Raw genomic sequence first — 19,041 nt, 5'->3', positions numbered from 1 at the left:
GAAAGAGGATGGAAATCGATATTAGATTACTTCATATTAAATGAAAAGGCATCAAAATTTTCACTAGATGTTAGAGTTCACAGAGGATATGAAATAAGCAGTGACCACTTCCTTGTTAAAATAAAATTAAGATTACCACCTAAATGGCTACAAGTAACAAGAACAGAAAGAAAAATTGAAACATTTGTTTATAAAACAAGACTATTGAATGACACAAATGTACAATGGCTATATGAACAAAGAATTAACCAATATCTAGATAAAATAAAACAAAATTTTTATGTTTTATGTTTTAGACCTACAAGTTGGTAAGGGGTTGCTATAGGATCAATGGTGGAGAAGTTCTACAGCAAATAGTGGGAGATCAGGGGAGAACCAGAGGTCATCCCTGGAAACTGTATAAAGAGGGTGTGAGAGGCAGGTTTTTTTCGTGCAGAGTTGTGAATGATTGGAATGTCTTGCCTGAGAGTGTGGTGTCTGCAAGGAGTTTGAATGTGTTTAAGACCCGGTATGATGAGATGTGTGAGATAAAAGGACCTCCTAGATGAGTCTTTGACTCCATGAGGTCTTGTTTAATAATAATAATAATAATAATAATAATAATAAAATGAAGAAATATAAATAGAATGGTTTAATATAAAAACGATACTAAATGCAGCAGCAAATGAAAGCTTAGGAAAGACCAAAAAATTCAATAAAAGAAAAAAAACTGAAGATCTGGGATGATACAATCAAAGAAATAATCAAAAAGAAAAAAGAAGCCTATCACAAATGGTTAAGCAGTAAAAGATTAGAAGATGAAATAGAATATAAAAGAACAAAAGCCATAGCTAAAAGAGAAGTCAGAAAAAGACATAGAGAATCATGGAATAAATTTGTTTCTAATTTAGAACATGATTTATATAAAATAAGACCCAATGTATATAAGATTTTGAAACACTTAAATGCAGATACCAAAGAAAACAAAAAATTAAACACAGAATTGAAATTAGAAGAATTTCTAAATTACTACACAGAACTGTGGACAGACAAATATTTTAAAAAAGACAACTGGCAAACAATTAACGAAAATAAAAAGGAAATAACTGAAGAAGAATTAGAAAGCAGCCTGAAAGATACAAGAAACGGAAAATCACCTGGAGAAGATAAGCTAGGTTCAGAACTATATAAATACGCAGGAACAAGATTCAAAGAAAGAATCTTATTATTTTTAAATAAAATTTACTCAACTGGTATCCCCCCAATAGAATGGAAAAAAGCAATTGTGATTCCTATCTTTAAGAAAGGTAATAGAGATGACCCTAAAAAATATAGAGGTATCAGTATACTAAATTCCTGTTACAAAATATATAGCGGAATCTTAAATAACAAACTAATGAAATATTCCGAAAACTTTATTTTAGAAGTACAGAATGGATTTAGAAAAGGACGATCATGTATAGACCCGGCCTTTTGCCTAAAATTAATAATAGAGAAAAGAAGAGAATACAATTTAGAAACACATATTGCATTTATTGACTTTGAACAAGCATTTGACAAAGTTAAAAGAAACATATTATTTAACATATTAAAAGAAAGACAATTAGAGGTGTGAACAGATGGCATCAATGGCAATATCATATTAAAAATGAGGATATTAGGAAAGAACTTGACATTGTCAGCATCCAGGAATGCGTTAGCAGAGCTAATCTCAGATGGTATGGTCACTTAAATAGAATGGGAGAGGAAAGATTAGCAAAACAAGTGTTCTCTGCCAGGTTGGCAGGAAAACGACCCAGAGGAAGACCAAGATATAGGTGGATTGATACGGTACAAAGTGCCTTAGACGATAGAAATATAAGATCTGATAATGTTGGAGTCTTGACAAGTAACAGACTGATTTGGAGGAAAATTGTAGATAGGAAGTTAGTAATGATGTAATTTTTTCATGTAGTACTGTCATATCCTGTACACCCCTTGAGGGTACATGGCAGGAATTTGATGATGATGATGATGATGAAAGAAAAACAAATGCCAAATAATATCCTAAAAGCTATCACAAGTATATATGAAAATAATCAAATACAAATAAGATTAAATCACGAGCTATCATATACGAGAGAGATAAACCAAGGGGTCCGACAGGGATGTCCCCTCTCAGCAACTCTTTTTAATATCTACTTAAATGAAATAATAATAAAATGGAATAAAAATTTACATCAAGGAATTAAACTTTCTCCTACATTTAACTTAAACACTCTCCTCTTTGCCAACGACCAAATAATAATTACAAATTCTGAAGATAACTTACAGAAAGCTATTTTAGATCTAAATGAGATATCCAAAGATTATGGTATGATAATATCAATGGAAAAATCAAAAACTATGGCCTTTAAAGGACAAGATCCAGCAGGAACTAAAATAGTAACAGATAACAAAATCTTAGAACAGGTGAATTCATTTAACTACCTAGGATGTATGATCACATGTGAAAATGAAAAAGATATAAATTTAAAAATTGCAAAATATTTAAAAATAACAGGTGTAATTAACTCTATATTTAAACCAAACCTTGTTCAAAAACAAACCAGGCTAAAAGTATACAATACATTAGCCGTATCAGTCTTAATGTATGGAAGCAAATTCAGGACAATAAAACAAAAAGACAAACAAAGATTAACAACAGTAGAAATGAAGTTTATGAGAAAAACTGCAAAGTATACCCTATTTGATCACAAAAGAAACAAAGATATTATGAAAGAATTAAACCAAGAACCAATAATAGAAAAAATTAAAAAATATAAACATAAATGGATGGAATACGTTCAAAGAATGAAAACAGAAAGATTACCAAAACAAGCCTTAAAGTACAAGCCATTAGGAAAAAGAAAACCAGGATGTCCTCTTGAACGATTCAATGTTGACTTCTAAGGCCGGAACAGGCCATGCTAGGCCTAAATCCTTGATACGCATGATGATGATGATGATGACATACTTTTGTGAAACTCTATTTTCTGCCTTAAATAATATCAAATCGAAAGGGAGAAATAGACTGAGCAATGATTTGAGCGCTGCCTGTGTAGCATTAAAATGTGCACACTATAGCCCTTCTATAAAGAAACTTTCTACTAGTACTCAGCAACAGAAAAGTCATTAAATGTAATGTAAGTTTGTAATTTCACTTTATTAAATTAATTGTATAATATGAATTCATAGATTTTATATCAATGTCCTATTAAATAAATAGCCTAATATGATATGTATAAGCCACCATCTATGATTATGTAGTTAAATTTATAATGCATGTATGCAAGTTCAATGTCAATATTTACAAAAAAAAAAGATGTTTGATACACATGGGTAAAAAGGTTCGCCAACACTGGTTTAAGGCATATGGAAAATCTTGAAGCGTTAATATTGGGCCTCTAATGAGCAGGCAATGTACAATATACAGATTCTCCTGTTCCACCCTGCCTTCCCATAGCTGGGTGGACTTGACACCCTGGTTTCCACAAAAGGAGCTCTGACAAAAACCACAGACATAAAGAGATACCTTCCTAGTTGAAGGATATGCTAACTAAGACCACTGGATGGTAGATGACCTTCATCGTCCAGTGAAATTATTATTATTATATAACTTAAAAGAGATAATTCAGAGGCAGCAGATGAGTTATACCGTCAAAAATGCAATGAAATACGGAAAGCAGCAAGATCTGATAAAGCCAAATGGTTGGAGGACCAGTGCAAAGACATTGAACAGTACCATGGAGAACACAAAACTAGAGAGGTCTACAAACTTATAAGAAATGTCAATAGGAAGTGGCAAACAAGATCAGTAGCAGTCAAAGATGAAAATGGTAAAGTATTGATGGACAAGACAGAAATCATACATAGATGGACAAGATATTGCAGAGAACTATATAAAAATCAACTAAATGATACTGCAACAGAAGTAATCAAAGAACTAAAAGCAATCTCTCCACCAGCAGAGATCTTTGAAAATGACATCTTGGAAGAGGAGGTGAATAAGGCTATAAAACATCTCAAGAACAACAAGAGTCCTGGAAATGACAACATAATAGGCATGATGCTAAAATATGGGGGGGAATCATTTGCAAAAGAATTACATAAGCTATGTAATGAAATATGTAGATCAGGGTATGCCCCCGAAGAGTGGAAAAATTCGGTCTTGGTTGTTCTTCATAAGAAAGGCAGTGCTTTAGAATGTGCCAATTACAGAACTATTGCATTAATGAGTCATCTTGGCAAAGTGCTGATGAAAATACTAACAGAGCACTTGAAGGGGTATATGGAGGCACATCTTCCGGATGAGCAAGCCGGATTTTGACAAGATCAAAGTACAGTGCAGCAAATACTCGCACTAAGACTAATAGCAGAGAAAGCTCGAAGAAAGAACAAAATGATATATTGCTGTTTCATGGACTTCCAAAAAGCATTTGATAATATTGACCAAAATATAACATGGGCTGTCTTGGAATCCTATGGTGTGGACAATAAATTGATCCGCCTGCTGAAAGATATAAACAGCCAAGCACAAGCAAAAATCAGAATAGCAGGTGAGACTAGAGATTGGTTTGCCACTAGTCGAGGCACAAGACAAAGGGACCCAATATCATCAATCATCTTCATCACACATCTGGGAAGAACACTAGATAAGATTAAAGAAGAAGGTGGAGGCATTTCAATAAATGGCATGAGAATAAACTACCTCTGCTTTGCAGACGACATCGTCGTGATTGAAGACGACGCAGCAAGGCTGGAACAGACATTGCAAACACCATACACAGAAGAAAAAAGATATGGACTAAATGTCAACTTTGAAACAACTAAAACAATGATATTCGGACAACAGGAGTTACTGAACAGAGTTACAATAGACAGATTTCAACTGGAAAATGAGGAACACTTCGCATATCTTGGATGCCACATGATGCATGATTTGGACCCCCCCAAAAAAGAGAGAAAGAATTGCCAGAGCAACAACTATTTTAAAAGCCATGGACAAAATATGGAAGAGCCGAGCTATAAAGATGCAAACTAAACTGCGCATTGTAGAAACCTGTATCTTCAGCAGCATGCTCTATGGATGCGAGGCCTGGGTACTCCTGAGAGAATCTGAAAGGAGGATATTGGCATTTGAGAGGAAGTGCTATAGAAAGATCTTGAGAAATAAGCTGGATACAGAAAGTGAACATTGAGGAAATCTACAGACTAATACAACCAAAAGAAAACCTGATCCAGAAAATAATCAAAAGGAAACTATGTCTATTTGGCCATATATGTAGAATGAATGATGAGAGAAAATTAAAAACGTTGCTGTTTGGAATGATTGAAGGAAAGAACAAAAGAGGAAGACAAACAGAGAATGGGGCGATGACATCGTCAAATGGTGCGGAAACTCTATACACAAATTGAGTCATCTTGCACAAAACAGAATGCAATGGAAGAATCATATCAAGATGGCAGCAGACACCTACGGGCATTGGACCCATGGTTGTTGATGATGACCTCCATGGAGGCTGAAGACTCATCGCGGGAGACCAAATCTATCATACCGCTCCCTGAACCCATTATATAACAAAGCACTCACAAAGGACTCTGGCAACCCATTCCACTCATTCACAACTCTCCAAGCAAAAAATCTAGTCCTTACACTCCTACTATCCACACCTTTATTCAACTTCCAGGGATAACCCCTTGTTCTGATCCCTCTAACCAAGTGCTGAAACATTTCCACTGCATCAATCCTATAAAACACTAAAAGTAACTTTAAGGTTTTTACCATGTCCCCTCTTTTTCCCATATCAACCAACTTCTGCAATCCACACACCCCCTCAATCTATCCACATAGGGAACATTCCACAGGCCACTCATCATCTTGGTCACTTGCCTCTGAATCCTCTCCACTGCTTCATCATCCCCAAGAAAGCCCAGGATACCAGACTTGAGCACAGTAATCCAGATGTGGGCATATCAAGGTTTTATGAAGAGGAATAACATGTTAATGTGTTCTTCAATAGCTGAGTAATCTTATGTGCTACCTTAGCAATATGTCTTCTAAACTTTAACTCTCTGTCTACCACCACCCCTAAATCTCTAGCTTCACCTATTTCCTGGAGTACAGTGAAATCAATATGATAACAGCTTGTAACATAGTATTTTTCCCAAAATGCATAACTTTACATTTCTCCACATTAAAATAACACCTATTATCTTTTGCCCATACTGACAGTCTATTTAAATCATTCTGCATGCTCTCCACATTGCCCTCATTAATTATTACTCTACCTAAAAGGCAACAGATCATCAGAAAACAACTGAATATCTCCTTTTGGGTTATTTCCTACGTCATTTAGATACAAATTAAACAGCAATGGTCCCAGCACTGAATTTTGCAGCACACCACTAGTCACCCGTTGTTGCCTCGATTCTGCCCTTCCATACAGTGGCATATTTAGGGTATTTTCTGCCCCCAGGCCCGCAGAAAGTTCTGCCCCCCCCCCCATATTTAATGAACATGCTGATTTACATGCATAACCTATTTATATCATAAATTCATAATATAAATATAATTACAAAAATGAGAGCCCGGAAATTTCTGCCGCCCCTCAAAATTTGCCACTCTAGGCCAGAGCCTATACCTAAATACGCCACTGCCTCCATATACTACTTTTTAATATCTGTCCATCAGCCAACCTCTTATCCACTTAACCAGTGTCATGCCCATCCCCATTTGTTCTAATTTGCATAACAGAGTTCCATGTGGTATTCTGTCAAATGCCTTTGCAAAATCATCTCGTAGCCATTTCCTTTATCCAACTCAACTGTTACTCTATTTATTTAAGAAGTTAGTAAATTACTAAGGCATGTCGACCCTTCACAAATCCATGTTAACACTCATACAGTATCATATTTTTATTCACCCATTCTTGAATTCTCTTTTTGACCAATTTTTCTAGTACTCTTACCACCATGCCTGAGATAATAATTGGTCTATAATTTGCTACTGCAGTCTTAAAACCTCTCTTATGCAAGGGAATTATTCTGCCCTCTTTCCACTCTTTTGGAACTCTACCAGAGCTGAGGCTTAAATTAAACAGCCTAGTCAGAGGCATTGCCAGTTCCCTTCCACATTCTCACAAAACCCTATCTGATATCCCATCAAATCCTACAGCTGTATTTACACTGAGATTCTGCAATATCCTAAGAACCACTCAATTCATCCCACATCAGTGTCTGTCACATATGTTAAAGCAGTAACCTCACTAGGATGATATACCCTTGCAAAGTGGTCACTTAGTAACTCAACAATTTTATCTGCTTCTGTCTCCTTGTGACCATCATCACTCATTATAGTTAATCTTCCATAGTTATTTTTTCTTACTTGCTACATAATGAAAGAACTCTTTGGGATTTCCTTTGGCCTGCTTGCTAAGTTCTTCTCATAATCGGAGTTTTCCTTCCTTGCGATGCTGATCACCTTTCTATTTATATACCCTCCACAGCATTTTCTCCTTCTGCAGCTCATGCTTAATGATATTACTCATCCATCTAACTCCTATTAACACTCCTTACCTTAGGCAAGCAAGTTAATATTGCTTCCTCTACTTCTCATGTTTGAGAAAATGACAACATAAACTAAATTATTAATTATACAAACTTTAATTAATAATTACATATATATTTTGGCATGTTAAATTGCCATCTTCAGGGATCACAAAACAATGATATGTGCACGCAGGCACTCGCACTAAGCAAATGAGGTTGAAGAAAGGTTCAACCTCCTAGAGTTCTAAAAGATGCTCACTAGCAGGCTATATTGGATTGATGATCATAGAATGCATGCTTCCCAAATTTGTTGAGGTTTGGTAAGATTTTTTTGGGGCTGAGGCTGGTTCAAGGAATCTTTCATACTTGTACTTGCTGAAGTGTAATAAAGTGGCCTTCTTCCAGTTTATTCGGTGGTGGATGTCCAATGCATGATCAGCAAGTCCTGAGTGGCTGTATTGGTGGAAACGGAATCAAAATTAACAAAAATTCTAAGAAAATATGACCTCACAACTAGTTATAAACCACATACGAAACTGTCATTTCTTATCCACTCCACCAAAGACCAGCCACTTCCCCTATGCCTACCTGGAGTATACCAGGTCCCTTGCAGTCCCAAACTATCCTACTAAGGCCAAACAGACAGGACAGCCAATATCACAATATCCGAATGACTACATCCAGTTCCACCAATACAGCCACTCAGGACTTGCTGATCATGATTGAACACCCATCACAAAATACACCAGATGAAGACCACTTTAATAGACTGCAGCAAGTACAAGTATGAAAGATTATTACTTCGATCAGCCTCAGCTGTTAAAAAAAAAAAAAAACTTCCCAAAGCTAAACAAATTTGGGTGATGAGATTAACCCAAATTTGGGAAGCATACATTCTAAGAACATCAGCTCAATGGCCAAGACAACCCATTTTATCTTGCTAGGAGCCTTGCAGGACTCTAGAATTGACTTCAGTTGCCTTTCTTCAGTTTCATTTGCTTAGTGCAAGTGCCTGCATGCACATATCTTTGTTTTGTGATCCATGAAGATTGAGGAAAAGGTATATACAGCCATTTTCTTAGACTTAGCAAAGGCATTTGACAGGGTGCCACATGATAAGCTGATATTTAAGCTGCAGCACATGGGTCTGGATGGCAGATTGGTCAGCTGGATTCAGGATTGGCTGTCCGATAGGTATCAGAGAGTTGTGTATGGTGGAGCAATTTCAAGGAAGCAGAGGGTTACAAGTGGGGTCCCACAGGGCTCAGTACTGGGACCTATATTGTTTAACCTTTATATCAATGACATTGTCAGTGGAATGCAAGGGGATGTTCAGTTGTTTGCAGATGATGCGAAGCTGGGAAGAATTATTAGTAATAGTGCAGATGCAGCAGCCCTGCAAGAGGATTTGAATAAGCTAGATAGATGGGCAAATGAATGGGAGTGTCAGTTTAATGCAGCAAAATGTAAGGTCTTGAGGTTTGGGAAACATCGATGGGACATTGCATACTCTATGGGAGGAGTTATACTGGAGGAAGTAGGGTAGACGAGATCTGGGGTTGATTGATAGAAACCTGAAATTTAGGGGACATATTGCAAAGGTGGTGAAGGTAACACAGAGGATTGCTGCAGTAATGAGAAGGACGCTGACCTGCAGAGATAAAACAGTTATCATTCCATTGTATAAGACCCTGATCAGACCACACTTAGACTATTGTTCTCAGATTTGGTCCCCAGGATTTGAAGGGGATAAATTAACTGTGGAAAGGGTACAAAAGTGGATAACAAAGATGGTTTCAGGATTGTACATAGTTATGTGGATCGGCTCAGGGAATGTGGACTGCAGAGTTTTGGTGGATAGAAGAAGGAGAAGTGATATGATTGAGACTTTTAAACTGTTGAGAGGTGGTTACAGGGTTGACACCGGGGAATTCTTTCGCTTGGTTGAACAGCAGGAAGGAGTGATGACAAGAGGCCATCCCTGGAAGTTACGAAAGGAAACTGTGAGAAAGAGGGTGAGGAGTGCCTTCTTTGCATGGAGGGTGGTTGAACCATGAAATGCATTGCCTGATGGAGTGGTGAGAGCGAGAACGGTCAATGAGTTCAACGAGTGGTATGATAGACTTTGTGTTTCTTAGGGGGGGGGGGGGGGACCTCCCCTCGATGAGTCTTGATAGACTTTGTGTTTCTTAGGAAGGACCTCCCACGATGAGTCTTTTGACTCCATTGAGGCCTGAATAATAAGAAGAAGAATAATAAAGTGTGGTGAAATCATCATCATCAAATTCCTGATATGTACAGGATACGATAGTACTACATGAAAAATACCATTACTAACTTCCTATCTATAATTTTCCTCCAAATCAATCTGTGAAGACTCCAACGTTATCAGATCTTATATTTCTATCTTCTAAGACACTTTTACTGTATCAACCCACCTATATCTTGGTCTTCCTCTGTGTCTTTTTCCTGCCAACATGGCAAAGAACATTTCATTTGCAAATCTTTCTTCTCCCATTCTGTTTAAGTGACCGACCACCTGAGATTAGCTCTGCTAACACATTCCTGGATGCTAACAATGTTAAGTCCTTTCCTAATATCCTCATTTTTAATATGATATTGCCACTGATGCCATCTGTTCACACCTCTATATTTCTCAGGACTCTCATATCTGTGGTCTCTAGTCTTTGGTCAAGTGTTTTATTTCTAACCCGGCTCTCAGATCCATAAGTAAAAATTGGTTTGAACACTGTCTTGTATACAACTAATTTAGTGTTTTAAATAATTTCTCTCTTATTCCATATAAATTTATTCAATTGATTTCCTATCATACCGGCTCTGTTGATTTTTTTTTTGTTTATCGTCTATTTCCATATTTAATTTAACATCTTCACTAAAAATCATGCCTAAGTAGCTGAAAGGTTTTACTTGTTCTATTGGTTCTCCATTCACAATGCAGTTGATATTTTCAATGCTTTTGCCTATTTTCAATGTCTTTGTTGTTATTGATGACCTTCATACCAAATCTATTACAACAGTTATTCAATTTAGTCAGGGAATCTTGCAGACTTGTACTGGATTTATTTAGAACTATAACATCATCTGCATAAAGTGAAGAGCTGAGATTAACATCTCCAATTTTGATATCAGTTATAATACCCCTTACCTTCATAATGTGATCCATATAGATAATAAATAACAGAGGGGATAATGTACATCCTTGTCTGACAACCAGATTTAACATAAACCCATCTTCCTCTACTTCCTTCAATTCAAACTGCTGACTTATAACTGAAATATTTTGGTTGAAGTTTATTTTACACTTGGTTAGACTATAATAAATTTAGTTTAATCCTTTATTGAAGTGTAAGCAAACAAAGTTTGCGCCTGAAAATATCTTCAGGACTGAGGTAAGGTGGTACATCCTCTGGTAACTCGGAGCAAAGGTGGACCAAGCTCTCATCACTCCTTGTCTCAGTATCTCTCATAATGCAAAGCACATCTCCTTGCAGACATGAATACTGGTAGATATTAAAGGAAGGGCCACTACCCAGACCAGTTTCGACCTTTACTGAGGTCTCATCAGTGGGAGACAACCCAGAGTGGTGATAATAAGGCAGAAGCAATGGAGAAGTCATATTTACCTATATCATGTCCTTGTTCACCTTTACCACGAGTTGCCTCAGTCCTGAAGATATGTCAGATGCAAACTTTGTTTGCTTACACTTGGATAAAGGATTAAACTAAATATAAATATATTATAGTCTAACCAAGTGGTAAAAAAACTTCCATCATCTTTCTCTAAATCCAGAGTAATAAGGTGAGACATCTTTTGGCAACTCGTATAGATAAATATGACTTCTCTATTGCTCCCACCTTAGTATCACCACCTCTGGGTTTGGCTCCCACTGACAAGACCTCAATAAAAGTTGAAACCAGTCTGGGTGGTAGCCCTTCCCTTAATGCATAGCATTATACATGTCTGCAAGGAGATGTGCTTTGCATTATGGGGAAATACCAAAACAAGGAATGATGACAGCTTGGTCCACCTTTACCACAAGTTGCCTCAGTCCTGAAGGTGCTAACTTTGTTTGCTTACACTTGGATAAAGGATTAAACTAAATATCTTATATCAGGAATTTGATGATGATGATTAATAATTTGATTTTGTGAGTCTGTATTACCCTTATGTCCATACCTCCAAAGCAAAAGTCCACTGCATGTCCAGGTGAGCCTGCAGCGAAGAGAAAGGTGATTACAGTGAAAAAACGAAAGTATAAATAATTAAGCATTCGGAGAGGCCAGATGTCATCATTATTGGGAAAGCATTAGGCTTCAGTCATTTGACTATTGGAACAATTATAAAGGATGCCATCAAAAACATTGCTGATTCTTGGGAGGATGTGAAGTAATCAGCAATGAAAGGGCATGGAGCAAATTGTATCCTCAATTCTGTGATGATTTTTGGCTTCACAGAAGAAGATAATACCGAAGCCAGAAAAGTTGTAGTGTAGGGTGGCAATGCACTGCAAGTGGACTTCAATGAAAAGGATATCACTGACTTACTAGAATCCCATTCACAAGAATTAACCAATGAAGACCTTATGGAGATAGAGAAGTAGCTGATAGAAACACAAGAACACAAATTATAAGATCCAGAGCCAAGAAAGTTTACAACAAAAGAATAAGCTGAAGCCTTTCACCTCGTTGAAGCAGGATTTGCTAAGCTTGAGGAGCAGGATCCTAACATTGAGCGGTTTACAAAGGTTATTATTACTATTACGTGACACCTCCAGGGAGTCCAAAGACTCATCGAGGGCAGCTACTCTACAACTTTGTCTCCATGAACTCAATCCACCAAACCACCACCACCAGTATGGTGGTGGGAGGTAGATTCCACAGACAATTCCAAACATCAATGCCCATGGCAGGATTCAAACCTGCAGCCTTATGGCTGGGGAGCAGATATGCTGCTACAAGGTCATTTATGATGAAAAAAAGAAAATGGCTGTGAAAACAACCCTAGATACCTTTTTCAAGAAACTGACTTCAGTGATAAGCTCCCCTCCTCCAGCAACAGAATCAAATCCTGATTCAAATCCTAATTCTCCAGCAACCACTCCATCCTCTTCCAATTAATGTTAGCCTACCTTCTGTTTATATTCTTTGTTGAATTACAAGAAAGAGCACTGTAGTTTCTGTAACTTATTATTACAGAACAGGGGTATTATTATTATCAGTATTACACTGTTTTTTTATTGCCACATATGAGTCATTATAGTATTGTTATTATTATTATTACCATGTATGTGCTGTTCATCAGGGTTCCGAGTTACATACAAATCCGACCCAAAGATGTTCTCTGGGATGTATCTCGTCTGTAACCCGGGGACTCCCTGTACTTCCCACAGTTTCACATACTGAACACAGTCAAAAGCTTTAGAGTAATCTAAGAAACACATTACCAGAGGGAGTCTAAATTGTTTATATTTTTCTATGATCTATCTAAGGCAAAGGATCTGATTTCTGGTGCCCTTACCTTTCTTAAAACCTGCTTTTTCCTCAGGCATCTCTGCCTCAATCCTATTTAGCAAGATCTTAAATAAAATTTTGCTTGCATGAGATATTAAACTAGTAGTTCACTAGTTCTTGCAAGCCTTCATATCTTCTTATGTAGTGGTATGAAAACAGACTTCTTCCAATCTCTAGGCCATGATTCTGTCTCCCAATCCTTGTAATCAATCTATGAAACACTCTTATCCCTCAATCCCTGTGGCCTTAATTAACTCTGCTGGGATTCCATCTGCACCTGGGCTTTGTTGCTGTTAAGTGCTTAACTGCTCTTTCAACTTCATGCCTAAGTGGAGGAGGTTCCAAATCAGAATTTTCCTAGTGAGAGAGCTCCTCCAAATTTTCTTTATCCACTGTATTGTACAGTTCCTCACAGTATTCTTACCGTCTATTTTTGATTTCCAATTCTTCTGTTAGTAATGCTCCATTCCTGTCTTTGACGATGTTCAATTTGGGCTTAAGCTTGTGCTTTAGGTCAGTACTTGGTTTGATCCTTGTGAGGGCCTTTTAAAAATCTTAAGGATGAAAAATTCATGCTCAAGGGACAGTCTTCAACACCAGTGCTCCTCATCCACCATAGAAACACACGATGTCCACTAACTGGCAAGCAGTGACCACACCCAGGAACATCAGGGCTACCACTGGCAGGCAACACAGCAAGCCTTGATCCCCAAACCATGGGAGCGGAAGAATTAATACAGCATGAATGACTCTTGAAGTCAAGCCCACTAGCTGATTGATCCTGGCCAGAACATCCAGGGCTGATCATATCGTCAAAGGAGAGACCAAAGTAATACAACACTACCAGGATTCCCCTCTTTTTGGAAAAAGGCAAACATGGGGGCAGAGCATTAGATCCTAATGAAACTTCCTAAAGGATTAAATGTCCAGTACATCTAGAAGATTCCATCTGACTCTTCTCGCTCCCTTCCATGAGAAGTTGAATTCTGTAAGAGTTAAACACATAGCAATAAAGGATGAAGACAAAGATACATGATACCATTATTTTAAATTCATATATTACTTATATTCAGTGTATCACAAATGAGCCATTCAGTTATTTTTGGGAAGATAATCTACCAATGGTAGATATGTTACTGTAATTTATCAGAGTCCAATTGTTGGTGCGATGTCAGATTATTTTGTATACAATCTTTGCTTAACCTAAACATACAGATGCAGGATAAGGTGAATAATTCAGATTAATAAGATGAATAATATCCAAAGAAATTGGCGACAAACTACAAATGTATACAGGAATTCAATTATAACAATATGGTTCATGCAATATGAATTCAGTTTTAATACTTTGTGTATTAAATTAATTAGTCATTTCATAATTTAACATATATTAATTGCATAATTTACCTGATATTCAATTTCCAAATTTTGCCCCAGCTTAGCTGGTTGATAAAAACATTCTTGACCACCTGCTTCGACGGAAACAGTGAGTTCCGTTTCAGCAGTATCGAAAGTACCTTGCATTGCTAAACTCTGATAAAAAATTACACCAACGTATACTGAAATAAGAAAATATTTATTGTCAATCCACATTACAGTAGTAAAACACAAACCATGCAAAAAAAAAAACACGAATCAACTAATCATAGACAAACCAACTAGATAGCGATACTACACAATTAGTTTTCTTACAGGAATGCGTGTACAATGCGTATTTTCGTATTTGTGCTTCTATTTACAATAAAAAAAAAAAAGTAGAACTAATGTTAAAGAGAATTAAAAATAACAGACAGAAGCATGATTCTAATAAAATTCAAACGAATTTTTATATCTATATTATATATATATATGTATAGTGCAAAGTTAGACAATACATGAAATAAATAAGTGTTGGTATAAGCGTTTGCAAACGCTTCGGCTTTTAGAAACTGAAATTTAATTTTTTTTTTTTTTTAAACTTGCTAAATCAACTTACATAAATATGTTAAGGTTAATCCATTTGGGGAAAAACTAACAGAACCATTTTCGTCAGTGAAAATTTGTGAAGAATTCTGAAGGTCGATATATTACATTCACCGTAAGCTACGAATGGTCGTCTGTATAGTGAATTGTATTAAAGTTTAGTTAAGGATAGTTATTATTATTTTTTTTTCGGTCACAAAAGTTATGTACTTTATGTTTAATAACTTAATTTAACGTACCGGCAATTAATACGTTATATCTATATTAGAAAAACCGAATACGGTAAATTGTATCTCTTTACTGGCAGCAATGATGACTTTCTATAATGACTGTTCCATAAACTATTTTTGTGGTATAGCTAACAAGTGGAAAATAATGACATTATGAGCATCTTCATCAAATATTCCAAGTTGTTGTAATCTCTTCTTAAAATGTTTATGCTGTTTATAACATAAGCGAGAAAAAAAAACTTGGTCAAAACTTGAATTTGTTTGCTAGGCCTAAGTAGGTAATATATTATTAAATGAAAACTATTATCGTTTGAAATATTGCGGCATGGCATTTGCATCTCCCACCATGCTTTCTTTGGATCAGAGAAGCAGTCATAACATTCGTTTTTCACATATTAGTCCCGTAGAAGACAAATGGGCACAGTTTACTGCCATTGAGGAAACTCAAGGCAGCAATATTTCTCTTCCTGGTGATTCTCTAGTTAATGGTGAAACTGATTTCATTTCAAGTAGTCACTGGGATACTTGTGGTATCGAAACCGATGCTGTTGTTGATGTTGAGACGACTCAGTTAACAGAAGAGAGCGAAGACGAGGATGACGAAGATGATAATTATCAGGGTTTGGTATATAATGCATTTAACAGGGAAGCCCCAGCTAGAAAAGCTTACATTTCATTTGCAAAAGTCGCGAATTTTACCACAAACGACAGTAATGGTAACAAAGTAAATTCATCGCCAACGAAAAGATATAAAAGGACAAAACGTATACCTGAACTGGAAGATATTCCTCCTGGGATGAGTTATGACGTGCAAATTGGATATAAGATATTAGATTATCTAATGTCAGGTGCAAATAAAGCATGGAATCAGAGTTTTATGGAAGCAGTTGATGAAGACAATTCCGATTATGAAGATTATTATGAAGTAATTAAAAAGCCAATGTGGTTAACAAAAGGTAAACTAGTATTTAAACAATTATGAAATCAGTTAGTATTATACATATTTTTTTATTAATATGTATATAAGTTGGATATTTTTAATGCTGTTTAAGAGACTTTGCCATTTCGATTTCAGTTTTATACAGTTGATAAGTTTAAAAGGATAGATTATAAATGCATATCAAAACAAATTCATATTTTCATTTCTCTACCTATAAATTTAGTTTTAATTATATGATTTCTTTCTTATGTATACCCAATATAGTAGTAAATTTAGAAAATCTTATAATCTCTGTAGCACAGTTTGGAAGAATTATGGGATGTACCTTTTATTTAAAATCCTGGTTTGACTTGGATTTGAATCTTTCCATAATGCCAGGAAACTTCATAAGGGTTTATTCAATTGAAAATGAGTTAGCTGGTCTTATATGGCAGCAGAATAATTTTTTTTTCTATTGGGTTTTTCATTCTACAAACTAACTGGAGAGCACATACAGTTAACATACACAATTACGTTTAATGAGTGTAAGGCAGTGGATGCACTTAATGAGTAGAGAGAGAGGTAAATAATCATCCTACAGAGTCACCTGACTCATGGAGGAGGCAAATTGTAATAATAAAAAATAATATAATTTTGTAACTAATTACATTTTGGCTGCATTCAGATTTGTAATTTGAACATATACAACTAATTGATTAATTGTAAAATTTAAGTTTACTTTATAATGGATTACTGGAATTTGATGACAGGACTGATTTGGATTGTTGGTCAAAAGTAGCATCATACTTTAGTTCAGAAATTTTAAAGTACATGTTAATTACTGTGTTGTTTATAAGTTTCTTATATGGTATAAATTAGCAACACATGATATTATGCATCTGTCTGCTGGTTTGTATTTTTTGTTCCATGGACTTCTATGGTGGTCCTTCCATTTTCCACACTACTAGTATCCATCATATCTCATGTTGTACTTTTTCATTGTCAGTTATTTATTGTGTACTCTGGCAACATATTCCACACATATCTAAAATTCTTAATCCAAATATTTGCGTGTTCTTGTTTATGCTTTCAGTATTGTGGGAATAAGTGATTAGTGTTAGTGGATAGGGAATTGAAGTTAGAGCATATTGCAAAAGTGGCTAAAACAGCTCATCAGATTACTTGGTTATTGAAGAATACCCTGATGAGCAGGGATCAACAGGTTATTATACCTATAATAAATTTAGTTTAATCCTTTATCCAAATGTCAGCAAACAAAGTTTGCACCTGAGACTTTTATTGAAGCCTCATCAGTGGGAGGCAGACCCAGAAGTGGTGACACTAAGGCAGAAGCAATGGAGAGGTCATATTTACCTATACGAGTTGCCAACCGGTATACCACCTTATTATTAAATTACTCTGGATTTAGAGAAAGATGTTGGAAGTTTATTTTGCACTTGGTTAGACTATAATAAATTTAGTTTAATCCTTTATCCAAGTGTGAGCAAAAAGTTTGCGCCTGAAAATATCTTCAGGACTGAGGCAAAATAAACTTCCAACATCTTTCTCTAAATCCAGAGTAATTCAATAATAAGGTGGTACACCGGTTGGCGACTCTTATGGGTAAATATGACCTCTCCATTGCTTCTGCCTTAGTGTCACCACTTCTGGGTCTGCCTCCCACCGACGAGACCTCAATAAAGGTCGAAACCAGTCTGGGTAGTGGCCCCTCCCTTAATGCATAGCATTATACATGTCCGCAAGGAGATGTGCTTTGCATGGTGGGAGATAATGAGACAAGGAGTGATGAGAACTTGGTCCACCTTTGCTACGAGTTGCCAACAGATGCTCCACCATGCCTCAGTCCTGAAGATATTTTCAGGCGCAAACTTTGTTTGCTCACACTTGGATAAAGGATTAAACTAAATTTATTATAGTCTAACCAAGTGCAAAATAAACTTCCAAGTTATTATACCTCTTTGTAAGGCCTTCATAAGACATCATCACACAGATCTGGTTACCCTCGGTTTCTTGGGGATGAGGAGGAGGTGGTGGTGGAGAGGATCCAGAGATTAGTAGCCAAGATGGTGGAAGGTCTATGGAATGCATCTTATGAGGGTAAGTTGAAGATTTGTGCATTGCAGAAATTGGTTAACACGTTCGCTGCCACGCTACTTTGGCACAGTCTGTTCCCCTATGCCGAGCAGTTTTACCTCTTCAAGGTGAGTACGATAATCTCGTTACCGGAGGTAAACGTCCGAGTATACTCGTAGTTGGCTTGTACAGAGCATATACGGTCTATGAGAATACACAGTTTTGATGCTAGCCCCACAAGCCAAGCATTTTCACTTCTTCAAGGTCACTACAATAATCTCGTTCCTGGCGGTAAGCGTCATACGAGTATACTCGTAGCTGGCTTGTGAAGCAGGTTTACCCACTACGAGTATACTCGTAGTTGGCAGCGAACGTGTTAATTGGCAGGAAAGGGTTGATATGATTGAGACAAAAATTACTGAAAGGATTTTGCAGGATCAATACAGAGAAAAATTTTCACAACAGGTCTGATGGTTGGAGAACTAGAGGCCATCCTTGAAATTTAAGCAGGGGGTGTGGGGACTAGATTTTGTACTTGAAGAGTGGTGAATGAGTGGAATAGGTTGCTAGTCTGTCATGGGTGCTGTGATTGTAAATGAGTTCAAAGCAAGGTAGGATTGATTCTGCTCGAATATTGGATAGTGTATAATGTTTAGGGACTCCCTCAATGAATACCAACACCACCGAGTTGCCCATGTAATAATAATAATAATAATAATTGTTTCCATAGTTATGCAAATGATCAAAAAATAAAGT

At 36.5% G+C, this 19,041-nt stretch overlaps 2 protein-coding genes across 2 annotated transcripts in view; one reads left to right on the top strand and one right to left on the bottom strand.

The window, feature by feature from the left end:
- LOC150095414 (transmembrane emp24 domain-containing protein 5-like) overlaps positions 1-14,681 on the bottom strand; it is an 89,191-nt gene extending 74,510 nt beyond the window's left edge. The window contains exon 1 of the mRNA XM_090410492.1: positions 14,488-14,681. Coding sequence (XP_090266618.1) covers positions 14,488-14,673 — 186 coding nt within the window. The 5' untranslated portion in view covers positions 14,674-14,681. The remainder of the gene's footprint in view (positions 1-14,487) is intronic.
- Positions 14,682-14,977: 296 nt separating this feature from the next.
- LOC150095413 (uncharacterized) overlaps positions 14,978-19,041 on the top strand; it is a 284,955-nt gene continuing 280,891 nt past the window's right edge. Inside the window, exon 1 of the mRNA XM_090410362.1 lies at positions 14,978-16,228. Coding sequence (XP_090266488.1) covers positions 15,598-16,228 — 631 coding nt within the window. The 5' untranslated portion in view covers positions 14,978-15,597. The remainder of the gene's footprint in view (positions 16,229-19,041) is intronic.

Source organism: Typopeltis vanoorti, chromosome 20 (genome assembly GCF_054136105.1).
Source record: "Typopeltis vanoorti isolate ZY-2024b chromosome 20, IOZ_Tvanoo_1.0, whole genome shotgun sequence".
In the NCBI taxonomy this organism is placed as follows: Eukaryota; Metazoa; Arthropoda; class Arachnida; order Uropygi; family Thelyphonidae; genus Typopeltis; species Typopeltis vanoorti.
Note: the sequence above shows the minus strand (reverse complement) of the source record. Positions and strands in the feature narration are given on the sequence as shown.